The sequence below is a fragment of the Trachemys scripta genome, chromosome 7 (assembly GCF_013100865.1).
Source record: "Trachemys scripta elegans isolate TJP31775 chromosome 7, CAS_Tse_1.0, whole genome shotgun sequence".
Taxonomy (NCBI): domain Eukaryota; kingdom Metazoa; phylum Chordata; order Testudines; family Emydidae; genus Trachemys; species Trachemys scripta.
This window is the reverse complement of record NC_048304.1, coordinates 29,875,286-29,897,797: the sequence shown is the minus strand read 5'-3', so window position 1 is coordinate 29,897,797 and position 22,512 is coordinate 29,875,286. Positions and strand designations below refer to the sequence as shown.

At 51.1% G+C, this 22,512-nt stretch overlaps 1 protein-coding gene across 4 annotated transcripts in view; it reads left to right on the top strand.

The window, feature by feature from the left end:
- PC (pyruvate carboxylase) overlaps nt 1-22,512 on the top strand; it is a 254,067-nt gene that overhangs the window by 130,529 nt on the left and 101,026 nt on the right. For all 4 annotated transcript variants that reach the window (XM_034776012.1, XM_034776013.1, XM_034776011.1 and 1 more), the window contains one exon: nt 559-677. In XM_034776012.1, the coding sequence (XP_034631903.1) occupies nt 559-677 (119 nt within the window). The remainder of the gene's footprint in view (nt 1-558; nt 678-22,512) is intronic.

Below are 22,512 nucleotides of genomic sequence, written 5' to 3'. Positions count from 1 at the left end.
CCAGCCAGCCAAGCCACCCTGAGAAGGTGTCACATGCTAACCACCAGGGACAGAATGAGGCCACAACAGCCACTCACCTGTCTGCTTGTTTGTCCCTGGGATGCCCTCCCTCACCCATCTCCTGGGGGTGAGATCCTCATCCCACTTGGCCGAGAGGGACCTTGCCACTTGCGTCCCCAGAGGCAGTCTCCTTCCCCCACCAGAAGCAGCTGCAAGGGAAACAGAACCCAGGAGTCCCGACTCCCAGCCCTCCTCTGTCCACTCGACCCCAGTCCCTGCACAGAGCCAGGAATAAACCCAGGAGTCCTTACTTTCAGCGCCCCCACCCCCTGCTCTAACCACTAGACCTCACTCCCCTTCCAGCATCAAGGATAGATTCCTGGAGCCCGGAGTCCCAGTCACCCTGCTCTAACCACTAGACCAGAGTCAGGACTAGAACACAGCGGCCCTGTTTCCCAGTCCTGTGCTAACCCAGACCGCGACCGCTCTGTGTATATTTGCCACTGGGAGGCACAGTTAGAATGCTCAGACCCTCACGAACCCCTTATCTCCTTGCAGGTAGGATATGAAAATGCCGGCACCGTGGAGTTCCTGGTAGATAAACATGGCAAACACTACTTCATTGAGGTGAATTCCCGGCTTCAAGTGGAGCACACAGTGACAGAAGAGATCACAGAGTAAGTGACGCCTCTTACTCCCCACTCTGCGGTGGTGGGTCACCTTCTTAGCCGTCTAAACAGAGGGATATGGCGTAGGAGCAGGGAGGTAGTATTAGCTCTGTATATGGCATCATCTGACAACTGCGAAATGACTAAAAACTGGCTAACTCATTGATCTCCAGCGGGAGAACCATCATCAAATGGGGATATATCAAGTGGAGTCACACAGGGATTGATAGGTAGACACTGAAGTGTGCATCATTAGGGTTCAGAGGTAACACCCAACAGAGATAATTACGGGTCAGTTCCCTCCTGTTGGAGCAATCCTCTCAGGCTCTCTGCAGACTCAGGCTGCATCAGTGACACTCAGGGCAGCTCCCCCTTCTCAGAACGATTGGCTCAGGCTCTCTGCAGACTCAGGCTGGTGTTGCTGCATCGGTTACGCTCCTGTCACATTTTGAAGATTTTCTCTGGAATCATAAGCCAGGCTGACTTTTTTTTTTTTTTTTTTTAAATGAAAGCTGTGATTCTGGGGTGGTCATCCTGGCCCTCCTCTCTCACGTCGGCAGCAGGAATATTTTATATACTACAACCTATGTACCCAGCAGCTCACTGTCAGGGCCAAGACCTATCTCCTGCCCCGCACAGCTGATGATCCTTGCAAATAAGGTAGACACAAAGCCTTGGACGAGAAAGGTGGACTGTGGAGGGGCTTGGTAGTTGGGGAGCGATTTGAAGTGGTGCAGGGGCACCTGGCAAATGCAGAGGGGCAAGGGGGCATGCCAAGCCTAGGGGCATGGACTAGCCATTGGGAGGAGGGGATGAAAGGATGGAGGAGTGTGGGAATGTTGTGTGTGACATATGGGATGGAGCGGGGAAGAGGGTGCACTGAATCCAAACGCTGCTTGCTGCCCCATCTGAGACCAATAGGCCCATCTAGTTCAGCCTCCCATCCTGCCGTCCCAGATCAGACTAATGGGCCCAGCCAGTCAGGTATGCCCCAGAACCTGTCTCTTCTACTTTGGCACAGGGACGTCTTTCTGTTCTGTGTTTGTACAGCACCTGGCACAATGGGTCGTGGCCCATGACTGGGACTCCCAGTGCTAATGCAAGCCAAATTCCATCAGCATATAACCTATAGACTAGAATAGTCCTGCACCGTGGCTCGTAGCCTTGTGTGATATGCTCCGGAGAGCTGAGACCACATCTTGGTTGCTGTTGTATGAGCAGGCAGCTCAGCAGGTTGTTAAAGGTGGATGTCGCGTTTGCAGTTAGATGCAGACCAAGTCATGGGGCTGAACTCGCAGCATTCGCCTCCCCAAAGCCGGGGCACGTTTTCACGCACACAGCTTTAGACTCCGTGCTTTAAAGGAGCAGTGGGAACCCCCGCACTCCGCCTGGGAGGGGAAGAAGTAAATCCTTCTTCCCAGCTTGGCTGGTGTTTCAGCAGAGCTGCCACCAGCAACGTCAGAGGCTCTGAGGCTTGGGTGTTCCCAATTCACAAGTCAGATCATCTTGAAAATCATCAGGTTGGTGCAGAAAAAAATCCAAGATCCCCGGAAATATCACCGCACTGGCTTTAAAAATCACCACCTCGGCTTAAACATTATGAGCTTTGCTTAAAAAAACCAGCAAGAAGGTTCTTTAAAATCAGGAAATTAGCTTAGGAAATAATGAGATTTTTGAACATTCTTCTTGTTTTTTTAGTTTTCCTCCTGGTTTTGGAGCCCTTAAGGTTAATCTTTTCCAGGTTTTCTCCCCCACTGAGAGGGTTAGAAAACTACTTCCGAAAAGAAAAAAAAAGTTGAGTTTCTCACATGTTCATGACTCCAGGAGCTGGTGCTTTAAGGAGAAAACTAAATATCATGAGGCTCAAGAATGCTGGGTGCCTGAGTCATGCTATGTGCTGAAATTGGGATTCACCGGGCGTACTGTTGTTGTTTATATAGAGGGTTTGGCCAAATTTGATTTGAATTTTTCATTGTTTATAGCGACAGATAACAGCGATGTTTATTTTAAAGCTTTTTACAATTTTTATTGATGGAAATGTTCCCAGTTGCAGGAAATTATGGGGAGGGTCACAGAGTGGGGGAGTGAGACAATAATTATTGAATGACAGGAGACGCTGAGATTTAAAAAGTCAAAGCTTCCTAGCAGTTAAAACACAAATTGTCAACATCGCATGTCCACATAGACAAAGTACATCTCCTTAAATCAAACTTGAGTACGTTTCCAAGCAACATTTTTCTTACACTGCCCGTCTGAGACGAACTGAGGCAGCCGCCTCAGGTGCCAGACTGTGGGGAGGCGCCACTAGGACCCAGAGTGTAGAAAATTGTGTCTGCTGCTGGTGCATATGTATTCTCTCTGCTCTAGAGGCACAGAGATGGTGGAGTGCTGTGCTGGAGGAAGGAGGGCACAAGAGACGTAACAGGCAGGCAGGAGAAAAGGTGAGAGGGAATAACAGAAAGCAGCAGGAGCTGCAGGGAGAGAGAGGAGGAGCCTCTTATATATCTCTCTAGCACCACCAGGAGCCTGGACTGATTAACACCAGCTTCTCAGGGAGCTTCCTGTTTCCTGCTGCTTCCCTGAACCCACTTGAGGAGAACAGGCAGTCAACTGAAGTAGTAGGAGCCAGTAAGGCCCTTAAGATACTGATATCTTCCCTCACTCAGGCCCTGCTACCAGCCTGCTTATTTGTCCCCTTCAATGGAGTGTTGAGAGCCACTAGAGCTGGCACAGAACAGCAGTCATGAGTAAAAGAAGAAAACGCCCCTCTGGGGCAGTATTCAGAAAAAGCAAGCAAACAAAGGAAGCTTTTCTATCTAAGCAGGAAGGCGCTCTCCTGAGATACATAGCCACAAATGTTCACAGTGAGCCTTCCGGCCCCAGTGAGGATGTGCATGGTGAGGAGATGCCTGATCTTCCAGTTAGTCAGAGTGCAGGTTATCTGGCAGCTACTGCAGCATCCATATCTCCATCTCAAATGGATGTAACCATGCACATTCCTGAAGAAAAGTGTAGATCAGAGAAGAGTGTGGTGGAGGCGCAAGAAACAGCTGCTGCTGAGTTTAGTTCCTTAAGTCTAGATGATCCAGGACTGTGGACCCACTTGAGCAGTAGCCTAAGGGACTTCCTTGTACTGCATGGGCCACAGCAAGTGAAAAACTTCATGTTCCCCGAAGACAATGAAAATAGAAGTTTCCATCCAACACATTACTGGTGTGAAATCCCCAATGGTGACAAAGTGGAGAGGCCTTGGCTTATGTACTCAAAAACCCAGAATGCTGCATACTGTTTTTGTTGCAAACTCTTCCAGTCTAATGTTCCAGTCACATTGGGTTCTACAGTAACAAAGGACTGGAAAAATCTGGCTTGAAATCTTGCATGCCATGACAAGGCAGCAAATCACCAGAGAGCATTCCATATGTGGAAAGAGCTTGAGATGAGTCTAAGGTTAAAGGCCATCATAGATGATCAGCATCAAGAGAAGATTGCATCAGAGTCTCTTTACTGGCAAAATGTTCTGAAAAGGCTCATTGCCATTGTGAGAATGCTTGCTACCCAAACCTAGCACTGCATGGCACTTCAGATCAACTGTATGTGCCAAACAATGGAAACTTCCTTAAAATTGTGGAGCTGATGGTGGAGTTTGATGCTGAACTCCAGGAGCATCTAAGAAGAGTCACCACCCAAGAAATGTACACACACCACTACCTTGGAAAAACAATTCAAAATGAGATCATACAGTTACTGGCAACAAAAGTCAAACAAGATTGTGGCAGATCTGAAGTCAGCAAGATATTACTGTGTTATTCTGGACTGCACACCTGACATCAGCCATACGGAACAAATGACTTTAATGGTGCATCTTGTAACAACAACGGAACCTAGTGAAAATGTCCCTGCAGTCGTGACTGACAGAGAGCATTTTCTAGAATTTGTTGACATTGATGATACTACAGGAGCTGGTATGACAAATGTGCTTCTTAAAAAGCTGGAAGATACAGGAATTGCAATAGCTGACACGAGAGGCCAGGGCTACGATAATGGTACCAACATGAGAGGAAAGAACAGAGGAGTGCAGACACGGATCCGAGAGTTAAACCCTCGAGCTTTTTTTGTCCCATGCAGTTCTCATTCATTGAGCTTGGTGGTCAGTGATGCAGCATCAGCTTCTAGTGAGGCTGCTGAATTTTTTAATGTAATGAAAAGCATCTATGTATTTTTCTCTGCATCAACTCTTCGATGGCAAATTTTGAAGCAACATCTGGGAACATCCTCTCTGACACTGAAACCACTGAGTGCCACATGATGGGAAAGTCGAGTGGAGGCGATAAAGCCTATCAAACACCAAATTGGGAAGATAAATGATGCCATACTTGCCATTATGGAGGATAATGTTATGACAGGAACTGTTCGTGGGAGAACAGTGGCAGAGGGAAATGGAATCACCATTTCAAACTTCAAATTTCTGTGTGTCTTAGTGTTGTGGCATGACATACTGTTTGAAATAAATGTTGTAAGCAGGAGACACCAAGGTGTAGACCTTGATATATCTGGAGCAATGGAACAACTGCACAAATGGACAAAGCAAAGTCATACCTACAGTCTTACCGGTCAGATGAGGGATTTCAAAACGTTCTGAAGAGTGCACAGAAGTTGGCAGAGGAACTTCACACTGAAGCTATTTTCCCACCCATTCAAGAATACAAGAGTCACCGAAGAAGAAGACATTTTGATTACAAGGCACGGGATAATCCCATAAGCGACCCCAAACAACAATTCAAAGTTGAATTCTTTAACCGGGTGCTAGATTGTGCAATGCAGTCAGTTCAAGAATGTTTCATGCAGCTCAAGGAACACAGCAGTATATTTGGGATGTTGTATGATATTCCAAAACTCCTCACTTTACCCGAAGAAGACCTACACCAGCAATGCAGGGCACTAGACAGTGTTGACACATGATGACATGCACGATATTGATGCGAGTGATTTAGGTGATGAACTGAAAGCCCTTTCAAGATACATTTCAGCAGGATCAACGCTAAAGGCTGTTCTGGAATATATGTGCACAAATAAGATGACCACCCTCTTTCCAAATGCTTTTGTTGCTCTGCGCATATTTCTAACACTTCCTGTAACAGTTGCCAGTGGAGAACGCAGCTTCTCCAAGCTGAAGTTAATAAAAACACATCTACGCTCCACAATGACACAGGAGAGGCTGGTCGGCCTTGCAACCATCTCAGTAGAGCATGAGCTAGTCCAGACTGTGGACCTTCAGGAAGCCGTTCAGATCTTTGCAACCAAGAAGGCACGGAAAGCACCACTTTGATTATTTGAACAGATAAAAATGCCAGTGTTTACTATGCAGACAAGAAAAGTTACATTTGCAGTTCAGGCGTTTGAAAGTTGTGTTGCTTAAAATTTTTGACCAAGGCATTTTAAGTTGTCAGTTCTCCTTTATTGCGGTAGGTAGCAGAGCAGTACCATGAGAGGAGTAGAACAGGAAGAAGGCAGAATTGAGACCTTTCGGAGTTTTGGCCTCAGGTGCCAAAATGTTGCGGGCTGGCCCTGCATCTGTACATTTTGACTGTTGTGTTTGGAAGTATTTTTGCATCGGTTTGTGTGTGTGGTGAAACCGATGTTTGCCGACATTTACGGATTAAAAATCTCATCCTTTCAAGCCTATTTCTATAATGGTAGCAATCCAAAGGCCCAACTGAGATCCCCCCTCCCATGTGCTAGGCACTGTACAGACCCCCCCTGACCAAAATCGCACATATAATTGCTCAAAACCCATGCATAAATAATGAAATAAATAATGAATGATAAATAATTACAGACTGGAGGAAGGATGGTCCAGTGGTTAGGACACTAGCTGAGGACTTGAGACACCAGGGTTCACTTCCTGCTCCACCACAAACGGGCAAGTCACTTAGCCTCTGGGTGCCTCGTTTTACCCATTGTGCAACAGTGATCTCTGCTCTGCCCTGCCTACCCGGGGAGTCTTGGAGATAATACATTACTACTCATGAGGCGCTCAGGCTGTGTAGTGATGGGGCCATGTAAATGCCATCGATAGACCCCACCATTGAGCCCCGAGAGCAAAGAACGGCTGCACAGTTATTGAAACCCCAAGCACATTGTCACCTTGTTCAGTTCATCAGCACTCCTAGCAGAGTGACGTCTGGCCCCCATTACAAGGCCTTGCCACATGAGCGGGTGAGAGACAGCCCAGACTGCAGCCAGAGTGGGATCCTTTGTGACCCTGCTGGCTAGCGGGTGCCTTGCTACCAGCAGCCCCCACCACATGGAGGCATTGTCTGCGCAGATGAAGGCCTGGAGGTCACGCACCAGGATGAGATGTCATATTGCCGTGATCTCGGCCAGGCGTGCTCGGCAAATCAGATGTGTGCTTCTATCTCAGATACTTATCTTGGCCCCCCGCATAGCCCCTGGCGCTTCTCTAATGCATTATCCTCACAACCCCCGGGGGGAGGTGGGGCAGGGCTATTATCATCATTGTGCAGATGGGGAAACTGAGGCACAGAGCAGCCAAGGGCCAGCTTCGCAAAGCTCCTTAGGGGCTAGACCCACAAAAGGATGTAGGTGCCTAAGTCCAACATCTTGGCGCCACTGAGAATTCCCAGCTCCCTGCTCAGCTGCTGCCTAATTCCCTGCCAATCAGCATGCACAAAACCATCGACTCCTGATGCCACACCACAGCTTACAGGCAGTTCAGAGCCTCGCACCAGCCAAAACCCCAGCGGCCCTGAAGCAGGATTCTCACACTGTGTGTTCCCCCGCTAGCTTGCCAGCGGCCCCGATCCTGTAGGTGTGCTCTGAGCATGCTCAGGATTAGGCCTTGTGCAAAAGACAGCATGTGTGTAAGGCCGGCCCAGAATAGGTAACAGCCCAGTGGGCTTAGCACGTACCTGGGTTTTGGGAGATGCAGGTTTGAATCCCCATTCTGCCTAAGCCCAAGCAGGGACTTGAACACATCTTTCCACAGCCCTGCTGAGTGCCAAGCTCTTGGCCATCTGAGGGCAGGGCTCTCTGGTTCTCCATGAGAAAGGGCCGCCCTGTCTTAGGCACCTAACTCCAGGAGAGGGCTCACAGATGAGTGAGGTGCTAGACCCTGAGCCCTGCCCCTTTCCTCTGCATTTCACTCCTGGCTTCTGAGCATCCTTTCCTTACACGCAAGGCGTGGGGCACCTGACTTGGAGCCAAGAATTCCACTCGGCAGCAGGCCCCATGGGAGCACTCAGGCTTAGACACTGCAACCCAGAAGAACCTCTATGAATCTAGGCCCCCGTGTCTGGTCTGGGGTTTGTGATGGAACCCAAGTGGCCCGTGTTAGCACCTGAACTGCTGCACCATCCTTTGTGCGTCCTGCGAAATGGGTGCAAATGAGGCCAGGACAATTTGTGGCTTCCTGAGCGGTGGCAAATGTAGCTCAGAGTGGCTCAGGACAAACATCCAGCTAGTGCAGCAGCCTGTCTCTGCCAGGCCCCAGCACTAGATGGCATGTTTTAGACACACACCAGATACTGGACTTAATCCAGGGCGAGCTGGGGGAAATGGAATGGCCTGTAACAGACAGAAGGTCAGACTGGATGCTCTGAGGTGTCTTCGTGCCTTACAATCTATGGATCTAGGCCGCACAGGAATACCCCTTCCAAACCGTTTTCCAACTCGGGGTCGCTTGGGAAGCTGGGCTCATTCGAAGAAGGTGCATTTTCCTACAGCAAGAGGCAAGGTCGTGTGTACAGGGACAAGAAATGTCAGCTGGACCTACGAGATGGGGAGGGGGAGCTGTGCCCTGGGACTCAGGGACTCTGGAAAGGCATCAGATCCTGGTGAAAACCAAGTGACCGTGAGCTCCCAGTGTGAACGGGGGGCCGAGATTGAATGCAATCCTGGGGTGGCTCAGCAGGCGGCATTGAATAGGAGCAGGGAGGTGACCTCACGGCACCAGTGATTGGGATGCTGCGTCCAGCTCTGGGGTGTACCCATTGAAACATCACAGAGAAAGAGCCATAAGAGGGATCTGAGGGCTGAAAAACTCTGAGACTTCTTAGCTGGGTCTGATTCTGACTGGCCCAAGCCCCCTGGCCCTTAAAGGGCCAAGCACCCTATTATAGTCTCATAGACATGAAGAGGGCGGCAGGGCTGGATTGCAGTTGTGCAGGAGTGGCTAGAACACTGTGCCTGCTCTGGGGCGACTGGGTTCTACTCCCTGCACTGCCAATGAGCGTGTGCAAGTCATTGCCCCATCCTGAGCCTCAGCATCTGCTTTTGTAACAAAGGGATAACGACAGCTCATCTCACTCCTGGGCAAGGGATCCTGTATAAACAACCCCTGTGTCCCACCCCAGAGGCAGCTGCATCTCAGCTCTGGGTGAGGGATCCTTTATAAACAACGCACGGGCCACAACCATGTCTAGAGAGAGAGTCTCTTGGCAAAGCCAGGCACTATAATGAATGTGAAGTTGTTATCAATTAGCTGGCAATTGGGAGATTAGGAATGGGAAGCGGGGGAGGGGGCGCTGTGTGTTTCCAGGGGCATTAACAATGCCATAAATCCTCGTCAGCATTGGACATATGCCGCCAATTACAAAAATTAGCTCTAATTAGTGGGACGCAGCCTCTGGCTTCACAGTTCCCCAAGCAGCCGTCTCTGCTCCTAGGGAAGCTCCAGCCAGGCCGTGTGTTCTGCTGACAGCTTCCAGCCCACTTCGCTACCGAGGGGCCGGTGTGTGCCTGCCTGCCTGGGGGGCTCTGGGGATTTCTCTCCCCAGGATGTCTGGCCTCAGGGGTCTCCCGGAGATAGGTACATGCAGGGCATGCAGATCATGGTCAGGGCAGTTTCCGAACCACGATATCTCCTCCACTGTTTGCCGAGTTGATCTTAGTTTGAGCTGGTGCCCTAGAGTGCCTCCTGCTGGAAGAGGCTGGGATTGGATTAGTTAGACGCTCCCCCACAGCCAGTGCTCCTGCCCTGCTCCATAAAGCGCCCCCTGCTGGGACAGGCCGGGACTGGAGGAAGCAGGAGCTCCCCCACAGCGTCTGCTCCCTACAGCGCCCTCACAGCCAACGCTCTCACCCCACTCCCTCCAGCGCCTCTCCCCTGAAGATGATGCTCCTGGTCACAACTTGGAAAGCAACGAGGAAGGATTGAGGGGTGGTGTCTTTCATTTAAAGCTGAGGGGTGTCTGGCCACGGCCCCATGGCTGAGGGCGCTGGCATGGCAAGGAGGAGGCCGGAGGCGTCCGCGCAGTGAACGTTCCTGTGCTGGACTTGGGAAGCAGAATCCCTTTGACTTTCCAACCCAGGGAGCTGGGCTGAATATAAATCGCTTAGCCTGGGTGGCTCCAGCAGCTACAAGGGGGAGTTGTTAACACTTCAGGGCTGGGATGAGGTTTTAGCTCTGCAGTCTTGATTGAAGTGCTGCATGAATTCCCTTTCCCACACACCCCTAGCCAAGCCACCTCCTCCCTGCACAGTGTTGCCGTGAAGTATTTGACTCTCAGAGAAATGGAAGCATGGAAGGATAAAGGGTTGGAGAGGATATAGGAGCCAGGAGTCCTGACTTGCAGTCCCCCATTCTAACCACTAGATCCTCTTTCCCTCCCAGAGCTGCGATAGAACCCAGGAGTCCTGGGTCCGAGAGACCACTCCCACTAACTGCTCGAATTTGCAGCATTTGTGGCATTGTTTGGTGGCTGTCAATGTAACTTGGCTCAGCTCAGGTGCTGTTGCACTGTTGTATACTAGGGTAACCAGAGGTCCGGTTTTCGACTGGAACACCCCGTCGAAAAGAGACCCTGGCAGCTCCAGTCAGCACCACTGACCGGGCCGTTAAAAGTCTGGTTGGCGTGTGGCTGGAAGGCTCCCTACCCGGCTCTGCGCGGCTTCCGGGAAGCCGCCGGCATGTCCTTCCGGCTCTTAGGCATAGGGGCAGCCACAGGGGCTGTGTGCACTGTCCCCGCCCTGAGCACCGGCTCCGCAGCTCCCATTGGCCGGGAACCGCACTCCCAGCCGGAGCCCTCACCCCCTCCTGCACCTCAGCTCCCAGCCCAGCCTGGTAAAAATGAGCAAGTGAGTGAGGGTGGGGGAGAGGGAGCGAGTGACAGAGGAAGGGGGAGAGCAAGTGACAGAGGGAGGGGGAATGGAGTGAGTGGGGGCGGGGCCTCAGAGAAGTGGCGGGGCAAGGGTGTTTATTTTGTGCAACTAGAAAGATGGCAACCCTATTGTATACACTGGGAGCAAATCAGCTTAAATGAGATGGTTGTCAGGCAGTGGGCTCTTAACTGCTAAGAGAGTGGACTGCGGGGTCAGTTCCTAACTCTGGAAGGGGAGTGGGGTCTACTGGATTGGAGCAGAGGCGGACTGGGAGCCAGAAATCTGGGTTCTATTCCTGGCTCTACCATTGCCCTTGGGGAAGTCTATTTGTCTCTCTGTGACTTAGACAACGGGTGGGCAGGGAAACTATTTCGGTTGTAAGCTCACTGGGACAGAGACTGTCTCTCATTGGGTGTTTGCACTACTGTGGGCCCCAGTCTTGATCAGGGTCTGTGCAGCGCCTGGAATCTACATGTCACTGCAATACACACCATGATAATAAATGTGAATGCTGTGTCCAAGCCACTTCTCTCCTAGCCCTTGGGCCGGGGCGGGGGAGGGTTTCTAGCTGTAGATAATAATGAGAGAACCACAATCATGCCCCATTGCTGCTCCTGCTCCCCCACCCACCCCACCGTGGATTACAGGCCGGTAGAGCCGTGCCTAAAAATAGCCATGTAATGCTCTTGAAATCGGCTCTCTCTTCCTCCGCCCTCGCGTGCGTCCGGCTCTCCATTGTGCAGTGGTGGGCACTGCTGCTTGCAGTTAGAGAAACTCTCCCACCCCCTTCTTGCTTTTATTTTTCAGTCTGGTTTTCTTCCTGAATTGGGGGGGGGGGAGGCAGCCCCCGTCTGAGAATCCAGGCTGATCTATGGGGCTGGAGAGCCTGCCTCGCTTTTTACTTTGCTTCGATTGTCCGCGAAAGAGGTGGGGGGAGGGGGAGCAGGAAGGTTATCTCTGTCTTGGGTGGCTGGGGGAGCTTCTTGGTGATTTTTTTACATGGACCCTGTCACCTCCTCTAATCACCAAACTGTCCCAGAGCTGGGGAGAGAACCCAGGAGTCCTGGCTCCCAGCCCCCCTACTCTAACCCCCTAGACCCCACTCATGGGTGAGGGCTCCTGGGTTCTATTGCTGGCTCTGTCAGGGAAGTGAGGTCTAGTGGTTAGAGCAGAAGGCTGTGGGGGTCAGGACTCTGAGATTCTATTTCCAACTGTGGGAAGGGAGTGATCTCTAGTGATTAGAGCAGGAATTGCTCTGGAGGGAGTCAGCTGGCTCTGGGAAGGAGATGGGAGGGTGGATTAGAGCAGAGGACCTGTGAGCCAGGACCCTTAGGCTCTCTTCCCTGTTCTGCCACAGACCTCAGGCAAGTCACTTAGTCTCTGTGTCTGTTTCCCCCTCTGTACACTGAGGATAATGGTGCTTCCCCACCACACAAGGGTATTGTGAGGGTTGGTGCATTGCCCGATGGCAAGGTGCTGGCACACGACAGGAACTGGGGCCAGGAAGGGACTTGGTTAGATGGCAGCAGGGTTTGAAAGTCAAAGCAGTTCTCTTCAGGTCTGAGGCCTAGTCCTTGCTGGCTGCCAACAGAGTCAGGGTCCTGGTATCAACAGGTTCTGAGGTTTTCTGACCCTTCTGAAACTTCTGGGGACAGCCTTTGTCAAAGACCCAAGACCGGGCTAGATGGGCACATTGGTCTGATCTGGGGGTGGGGGGAGGGATACCGGACTGGATGGCCCCCTAGATCTGATCCAACCCAGCAGGGATCAGGTTAAGAGGGGGTCAGATATCAGGTTAGATGGACTCATTGGTCTGATTCTGCACAACAGTTCCCACGTTCTTAGATAGTACTGGGGGTGGGGTGGGGCCGCTGCCCCCTTCTGGAGAGAATCAGGCTGGGGTTGGTGTGTCTGCCCCCTGCTGGAGAGAATTGGGCAGCTGGTAGGTGTTGTGTGCGTTTGGTTTTGCGGGCGCACGCAGGTTTTGCGGGCGCACGGGCTCTCCTTTCCCAACTGTGCCCTTGGAAAGTTTCCATCTGCTCTTCTTAATTCTCCAGCGCTGGTGCAAACGAATCGGTCTCTCCTTAACAGCAAAGGTTGCTCAGGCTTAACTGCTATGTTCTGAGGTCAGGGCCAGACACACAGAATGTACTGTGTTCATTATCCGACCCAGCCATCCAAAACTGCCGGCCACCTTGCACCTGGGTGGGGCGCTGCAGCGTTGGCAGAGATAATTTTGCCTCATTTCTTGGGGGGAATCTAATTTGAAGTGGCAGGAAATCCAGAAGCAAACAGATCTGGTGCCACTGAAAATCAATGGGGCTGCTACAGTGTAAATGTAATCGACGGCATGCCATTCTAGGTGTACTGTGTGCATATTGCAATATACTGCATGCATATATATGTAGCTTCCAAATCTAATATGCTGCCTGCAAAGGTCATTTATCACATGCCAGTATATATATATATATACTGCATGCAAATATAATATACAGTATGCATATGTAATATACTATGTGCTAATGTAATAGATTGCATACCTACACACACACACACGTATACTGTGTTTGTACTGTAATATACTGCATGCTCATATATATGCAGCATGCAGATCTAATATACTATGTGCTTATTTAATATCGTGCAGGGGTTCTCAAACTGGGGGTCAGGACCCCTCAGGGGGTCGTGAGGTTATTCCATGGGGGGTCGCGAGCTGTCAGCCTCCACCCTAAACCCCACTTCGCCTCCAGCATTTATAATAGTGTTAAATATAAAAAAGTGTTTTTCATTTATAAGGGGAGGGGGTCACACTCAGAGGCTTGCTGTGTGAAAGGGGTCCCCCAGTACAAAAGGTTGAGAACCAGTGATATAGTGCATCAAAATATAATGTACTGTTTGGATAGTTAATATCCTGTGTGCATATGCAATATATTGCATACAGATATATACATTGTGTACGTATTTTGAGTGCCTGTTAAATATAGTGCATGCATATGTAACATGCTGCATGCAAACCCAGTACATGCATGTGTAGTTCTTCACGCCCATATATATGCTGCAGGTTTATGTAGTATACCTCACACAGTTAGGTATTTACTGCATGCAAATATGCATATGCTACATGCACCAGTAGTTTACTGTAGGCACAGGTAATTTTCTGCATGCAGATGTAATATACTTTGTGCTTATTTAATATACTGCATATAGTATATTATATATATTTACTGCATGCAAATATAATCTATATTACATGCATATGTAATATGCAGAGTGCCTGTTTAATGTTGTCTGTGCAAGTGTAATATGTGGCATACAAATATAATATGTTGCATGCCTGTTAAATATACACTGCATGCACATTTAATAAACTCTGCATATGATCCCCATGTGTGTCAGTGCCCGGAGCTCGCTACAGACGCTGGCATTTCCACTGAGATCCCTCGCTATCACCTCAGCTCCAGGGAGCTGGCTGAGGAGTCTGAGCTGTATAATTGCTTGCATGCTTTGGCACACGCCAGACAAATTACTCTCCCTTGAGATCAATACGCCATAAAAATACACAAAAAGCAAGTATATTTATGACCTTCCCCTAGAACGATTCTTTCTAAACGTGTGGTTTGTGTTCAGTTCCTTGCTGCATCACAGAGGCAATGTACTTTGCTTGTTAAAGCAGGTGAGGGTGGGGCTGGGAGCCAGGACTCCTGGGTTCTATCCTCCGGTCTGGGATGGAAATGTGGATGTAGTGGTCAGAGTGGGGCGGACTGGGAGTCAGGACATCTAGGGTCTATTCCTAGTGCCAGGGAGAGAGTAGGCGTCAGTGGTTAGAACAAGGAGTACACTGGCAATTAGAACCTCCTGGGCTCTGGTCCTAGCTCTGCTATTGACCTGCTGGGTGACCCTGGGCAAGTCCCTTCCCTTCTCTGTGCCTTGGTTTCCCCTCCCCCCCTTTGGAAGGTCCTTGGCGTAGTCTTTCACTGCCTGTGCAGCACCCCGCACAGCAGGGGCCCCACCCTTGGTTGGGGTCTGTAGAATCTACCGTAATACTCCTCATAACAAGCAATGAGGATGTCGGAGCACTTTTGATTTGTGTGACTTGCTGGCAGCCTGTCTGATTTCTCTTACCACAGGCCTCGCTGTCACTCCAGCGGGTGCAGTATAAAATATTTATCACACGAACATGCAACGCTATATTAAAACCTTTGCCGAATCTCAAGGTCCTTTGCTGAAACGACACATCATCCACTACAGCTCTTCCTTTGACTCGCACTGTCCCAACAGGGCTCTCTGTTCTCTACAAACCTCTTGTTTGTTGCAAACTGCCGCAGAACCTTGAAGCTGCGCATGTTGCTTTTGGCTGGGCTTAGCCGATGTCACCTCTTGTATTCTTGATCGCCCGAGATCTGACACCGGAAACCTTGTATTTATCCACATTAAAGGCCATTTTGCCCTCTGGCAAGGAGGAGATGCTGCCAAGAGTCTGTTTTTAGAGCTAGAAGCGATAGGAGCGGAAGCTGGGAAGATTTTCTGCTGGTTGTCCCAAGTTTGGATCATACTTCAGTCTCCACTGCTCCTGTGCTATCCATTAGAAGACCTCCTGCTTCTGTCTCACTGACACAACTTGAGATGTTGCCAGAAATAGTGCCACCTGCTGTCTCCTACTGTAACAATTGTAATTGTTTCCTCCGATCACTATAATTATCCCTCACAGCCCAGTTTATAACTTCAGAGCAGTTACCATTGCAAAGACCTGGCAGGCTGGCCAGACCTGAGACTCCCAAGAAACTCCAGGCTGTTTGCTAAGCCAACTTTCAGGCTAGGGTTACAGCACCTAGCTGGGACCTTGGAGATCTGGGGTCAATTCCTGGCTCCGTGCATGACCTTCCTTGCTCTGTGCCTCGGTTTCCTCATCTGTAAAATGGGGATCACATTTCCTTTCATCTCAGTGGGCATTGTGAGGTTATATCAAGAGGTATGGTTTTGAGGTGAGGCCACTGGAGTGGGAGTCAGGACTCCTGGGTTCTAATTCCTTGTTCTGCCTCTAAGCTGGGGTAAGTCTCGTCTCTTTTCTCTGCCTCAGTTTCCCCTCCAGCCTTTTGTCTGTTTAGACTTTGAGGTCTTTGAGATAGGGACTGTCTTTTCTTGTGTGTCTGTGCAGCACCGGGCGCAGCAGGGTCTCCCCGGTCTCAAGCGGGAATATGTGCAGCACCCAAAACAACTGGGGCCCTGATCCAGCACAGTGGGTCCCCCCAGCTCAATTACCCATTACTGCAGTACAAATAAATCCATTTGTGGTTGCAAGGTTCCCATAGTATAGCGACAGGTGCAGATAAAAACTGAGCTAGATGGCAGCGGATTTACCCTGTAAAGAGCTTTTGAATCCTGCTGTCAGTGCTCAAACAGCCCACCTTTCAAGGCTTCTTTAATAGGAGACCTAGTTTATATTTATTTTGCTAATATGTAGCTAGATTTATAGCCACGCTGGGGCCAGTGTGCAGGCTGCTTTTACGACGCGCTTAGCTCTTTAAATTGAGATATTTGCATATTTATCCTGTAACCTTTAATGAACATAAAAAACTCCAACCTTTCCCAATTAATCACTGCGTTAAAAGGCCCAAACAGCAATCTAAGGACTGTTGGGCCTGCATAAAATAAATAAATCTGGCTCGGAACCAATTTGTCAAGAGGGGAAGAGGCTAAATAGCCTTGTCAGGGAACCACTGATAAGGGACGAGAGGAGGGCCCAGGGAGAAGACATGCCATTCACGCACAGTGGACTTCCCCATTATATAAAAGCCCCTTTGTGCCATTCAAGTACATTCTGCTCTAACCATTGGATACCACTCCCCTCCCAGAGCTAGGCTAGAACTCAGGAGTCCTGGCTCCCAGGCCTCTGAGCACTAGACCCCACTGCCCTCGAGATGAGGATAGAACCCAGGCGTCCTGCGTCCCAGCTCCCCCAAGCCAGTAGACTTGACTCCCCTCCCAAATCTGGGGAAAGAACCTAGGTTCTAACTCCTCTAAAACACTAGACCCCACTTACCACCCAGAGCCAGGTACAGAACCCAGGAGTCCTGGCTCCCACTTCAAAGTTTTAGCCACCAGAGCCAGGTGCAGAACCCAGGAGTCCTGGCTCCCACTTCAAAGTTCTAGCCACCAGAATCTGCTGCTCCTCCAAAGGCCTCCCCCCTCCTGTTCTCTCTGCAGGGGGGCCTGGCTAGAGGCAGGGGATGTGGCACGCTGGCACTAATTCATTTTAATTCCAGCTCTACCAGGTCACCTTGGGCTAGTCACTTAACCTCTGTGTCCTGCTGGGGGGACCCTCTCAGCCATTCCCAGCCTCCCTAGGGGGCTGTGAGACTTAATTGCAGCTGTAAAGCACTTTGAGATAGGCTGCTGAATTATGGAGTGCTGGCAGCCATCTCCTGCCACCTCTTCCTGCAACAGCTGTAATTTTATAAACAGCCCCCACACTCCACCCCAGAGGTGGAGCACCAGGTGAGGGACCTCGTATAAACAACCCCCCCTGCCCCACCCCAGAGGCAGCTGCATCTGAGCACTGGGTGAGGGATTTATAGATTCCACGAAGTCTGACCTCCTGTGTAACACAAGCCATAGAACTTCCCCAAAATAATAAGAGGTCCCTGTATAATCACACACACCCCTGGCTCCACCTCAGAGTGGCTACATCTCAGTGCCAGAAGAGGCACTGAGATGGATAAACAGCTCTCAGGCCATACCCCAGAGGCATCTGCAGCTCAGCCCACTATGCCCCTCATCCAGATCAGCCCAAAAGCCCCATATAGCTTGGTATCTGCCCCTCCTCCACTTCCTGCACTGGACACATGATAGGCATGTACATTGTGTGATTGCGGGGCAGCATTAACCTGTGTCTGCTCCATGCTCCCATAGATGGCCCCACCTCAGCTACAGCAGCCAGGCAGCTTTGTTGTTGGCATTGTGCGGGGCAGCTGCCTGTCTTTGGGAGATAATGCTATTTGATGGGCATTTATTCATGGCGGGACAATGGACCTGGCTCCCTCCATGAAGCTAAGATTTCTCTAGCACCTTTCAGCTGGAGCCCCCTGCCCTATCAGAGCAATCCATCTTTCCACAGCATAGTTGGAAATCCATCACAGACAGCAAGCTGGTAGGACTGGGATTAAGGCCGCCTGGGTTCTATCCTACCTCTGGGAGGAGAGTGGGTTCTAGTAATTAGAGCAGGGGGAGCTGGGAGTAAGGACTCCTGTGCTGTCTTCTCAGCTCTCCAACAATGTTGGACAAATCCTGTAACCTTTCTTTGCCTCAGTTTCCCCACCTGGTCAATAGATATTGTTTCCCTTGTGTGTGTGTATGGGGGGGGGTGTCAGTGGAATGTGATTCAGGGGACCCATCTAGCCTGGCATCCCATCTCCAACAGCAGCTAGCATCAGCTTTGTTAGGGGAAGGTGCAAGGCACCCCCTAATGGGGAGCGATAGAATAACTGCCCTCTAGGGAAAATTTCCTACAAAATTTCTTCTATAAACAGCTGCCACACACCCAGAGGTGGTCACATCTCAGTGCCAGGTCCTTGTATAAACAGCCCCTTGTGCTCCACCCCAGAAGTGGCTGAGTCTTACTTAGACTGAGGGTAAGTCTACACTGCAATTAAAATCCCCAGCTAGCCTGTGCCAGCCAACTCAGGTTTGGGCTAAAGGGCTCTTTAGTTGCAGTGTAGATATTTGGGCTCAGGCATTAGCCGGGACGCTCCCACTTCACAGGGTCCTAGGGTCCAGGCTGTAGCCCGAGCCTGAATGTCTACAGTGCAATTAAACAGCCTCTTAGCCTGAGCCCTGCGAGCCTGAGTCAGCTGGCCGGGCCAGTCACGGTGTCGAACTGTAGTGTAGACATCCCCGTAGAGTCTCCTGTGCCTACTGGCACAACGCATTTCCCCACAGCCGTCTGTCCAGACCAAGATGTTTGACTCCATTGTAAGTTGTCTTCATGATGGCAGCATCCTTTTCTATCATCCTGCAGCTGGTCATTCCTTGTCCTCCACTCCTTCTCGTTCCTACAGCTGGAATCCAGTCCAAGACGTACCTTGTGCTTCTGCCAAACCACCATAGCCAACTCTGCCCAATTACTGAGTCCCCACTGTGCTGACTGTGTGGCAGAGCACTTCCACGTTGGTTACACGATCTCGCCAATCAGTTCCCAACAGTCTTCTCAAACCAATGACATGCACTTCCTGACATGCACTTTCACCATCCTTCATAGTTCCAAAACATACGGTAATGTTGGGAGGACAATAGTGCTGCACAGTCTCATGTGAGTGCCAGATGAGGGATCCTTGTGTAAACAACCCACATGCCCCACCCCAGAGACAGCTGCATCTCAGTGCCTGGCAAGGGTTCCCTGTATAAACAGTCCCTGTGCCCCACCCCAGAGGTGTCTGCATCTCAGCGCCAGGCAAGGGATCCCTGTATATTAAACAGTCCTAGTGCCCCACCCCAGAAGCAGCTGCATCTCAGTGCTGGGTGAGGGACCCCCTATGTAAGCAGTTGCCTTAAGCTTTGGAGCAGAGTGGGGTTAAACCAAACCCAAAGCTCTTGATGGGTCTTTAAATTCCTACTAGTTTCACTCTAGATAGTTCCCTTCTCCACACAAAAGTTCAGTCCCCTTGTGGAATCCTGCTTAGCTCTTCATCTCAACTGTGTCTTGTGGCGGGGAGTTCCCCAGAGTAACACTGCTCACTTCTGAATTTGCCACCGTTTGCTGGCTGCCCCTTGTTCTTACATCATGTGACTGGGGGATGAGCAGCTGGGTCTAGTGGGAGCGTGTACCCCAGTCTAAGGGTGGGCTGCATATGAAGTGTTTCCTGTAGGTCACTTTGGAATGTGCTGCCTTCCCACTTCGCTTGCTGTCTCCGTTACTAATGAGAATTGTTACTAGTGGGTCACACGCTTCATAGCTTCTGTCGGCCGAGTGCTCTGTCCCCACCAGGGCCCCTGGCATCCCTCCATTCCCCACATTGCTCTCTGGGTGCCACCTGCCCAGCCCCCTCTATTTCAAGGGTTCCCTGCAACTTCCTCCAATCTCTCCCCTGCCAGGGGCTCTGTGTGTCCCCCATTCCTCCCCATTCCCACCTTCTCCCCATGGGAGGGGCCCTGTGTGGGTTCCCCTCCCCCCATTCCACGGTTCCCATTCTCCTCCCTCATGGCTAGGGTCTGCCTCCCCTCCCCGCATTCTCCCATTCCAGGGTTCCCTATTTTCACCCATGGTAGGAGCTTGGAATGACCCAGCATTACCCCATTCCCCCATTCCCTTCCCCGCCAGGATTCTGCATGCGCACATCCTCCTTCCCCCATGGCAACCCCCCCCCATCTGCCCCTCACGCCAGGGCTCTGCATGCCCGCAATCCTCCTTCCCCCATGGCAGGGCCCCCCCAATCTGCCCCCCCAGCCAGCAGGGGGCAGGCGGGCCCGCATCCCTTCCCCCATGGCAGCCCTCCCCCCCAATCTGCCCCCATGCCAGGGGCTGTGTGGCCTTCCCCTCCCCTCTGGGTGTCACTGTGTCACACTCTGTTGGGAGGGTGGGCAGAGATGAGATGGGGGAGTATTCTGCTGGGAAGCCTGAACTGGTGCCAGCAACCAGCTGTTTGATCCACAGACAACAGCAGAGGTGCTTGAAGCTGGGTGTAACAGGAGGGCCTGCCCCTTTAAGGGCGAACCAGCCTGGCCCTGCTACACCTGTGCAGAGGGCTGGACTGAAGCCGGGGAGAGCCCAGCACTGGCGAGGAAAGCAGATGGGCTGTTTCTCTCTGGGGTAAGGAGCCTGGGTGAGATCCAGGAGCTGGCTGAGGTTGCTGCAATGGTAGGTGGGTAGAGCTGGCCCCAGTTGGGTTGTTTGGAGCCCAGGTGGCTAGACAGCAGGATAGATGGTTGCTGCTGGGCCCTGCCTGAAAGGAGGAGGGCTGGAGGTTCTCTTGTCTTAGAGCTGGATGTAGGGCTGAGCTCCCCGGAGCGGCTTGGCTGCAGAGCTAGGTTACCTCTGTGGGAGAAGTAGTCTGAAGAGTGTGATGGGGAAGTGCTGGGCTCTGGGGAGCTCTGGGATGGTCAGGCTTGTACCCTGGGGCTGTGCTGAAGGGCTGTCAGGGCCTTCACATGTCCCCCATACCCCAGGATCCAGCGGGTGCTCGCCACTGCTCCTAGGGCCTTCCCTGAAGGATGGGAATGGCTCAGAGGCAGAGTTCAAGTTATGGTGTGACAGATGGAGATGTGCTGTTGAGTTCGGTGTAAGCTCAACCAATTACTTTTTATTTGTATTACACCTCCCAGAGCCGTGGTGCTAGGCGCTGTACAGACCCAGCATGGAAAGATGGCCCCAGCCTCAAAGAGCTTCCGGGCTAAGTATAAGAGAAGAAGCACTTGGTGGGGGAGCACGAAGCAATGATCAGACAGTGCTGATCAGCCCAGTGGGCCATGGTCCAGAGATGCGGGAACTGGGGGTGTGGCAGCACCCCCTGGTTTGAAGTGGTTTTCATGATATTCAGGATTACAGTTTGGTTCAATGGCTCTCAGCTCCCCCACTATATGCATTATTCTAGCACCCCTGCTATGGTCTCCCTTGTTCTAGCATTTTGAGGCAGGGTGAATAGCAGAGGGATCTTGTAGTGAGGAGTTCCCCAAGCCTGTTTGGTGTTGTGTCCTTACAACTGGAAGGTGATAATAGCTGCCATCCAGGAGGTCTTTGATTTATAGGTCTGGCTACAGCTGATAGGTGTGCTAAGCGCCTTTCAGACTAAATGGAAGAAAGAGCAATTAATCTCCTCTTTGAAGTGAGAGCTGGAGAAGTGGAGCACTGCCTCAGACGTGGCAAGGTTGATCAGAAGCGAAATTGTGTAGTCTCAGGGGTTTCCTGATTGCCGGTTCCGGGGCTGGGGTGCTGAATGGTTGCAGCAGCGTCTGGATGGGAGAGCCAAATAGTGAGCAAGGCAGTCACAAGAGTGACTCTACGTGAGAGACAGGGCTTCTTGGGCACAGGACTGGCTGGAGACTTGTGCGGGGATTTCAGACCAAGGCAACTGCCAGCTCTTTGTTCCTCCTGTGCTCAAGGAACAAAACTTTCTCTGTATGCTTAGAAAATGAACAGGATGGCACCAAAGAAATAGCGGACTGGGACCATCTATTTCTTCTCCAAATGGGAATAATCTGGCAAGCCCCTGGCTACCAGCAATCAGCCTGGGATGAAGGGGCACCAGCATTAAGCATTCCCCATTGATCGTTCCTGAATTTGCCACCTTCCTGGCACATTCCCTGTCCCCTCATTTCTACATTTGGAAGCAGGGTGAACGGCAGTGGGATCCAGTGGCCATGAGTTCCCCAGGCTAATGTGATGAAGAAATAGATCCATCCGAAATTTTAAAAACACCCTTTTGAGAACTGAAGTTGGATCTTTCTGAGATGCCTCAGGCTTTGCCTGACCGAAGGGTGGGCGCTGGGTCCAGAGGCTGGGAACAGCAGCTGCCCTGTGCCAGGAGAAATGGAAATGATTAATAAACCATAATAGCAGCAATTCACATCATCTTCTTTGTGTGACTGGAGGAGCAGGGTGGAATTGTTAATTAATTGCTGTGATTGCCACTCTGCCAGTGCCCCTCAATCCCCACCCACAGCCCCCTGCGGTCCCAGCCCTGGGCTCCACCCCCATGAACTCTGCTAATGCTCCTCAATCCTGACCTGCAGCCCC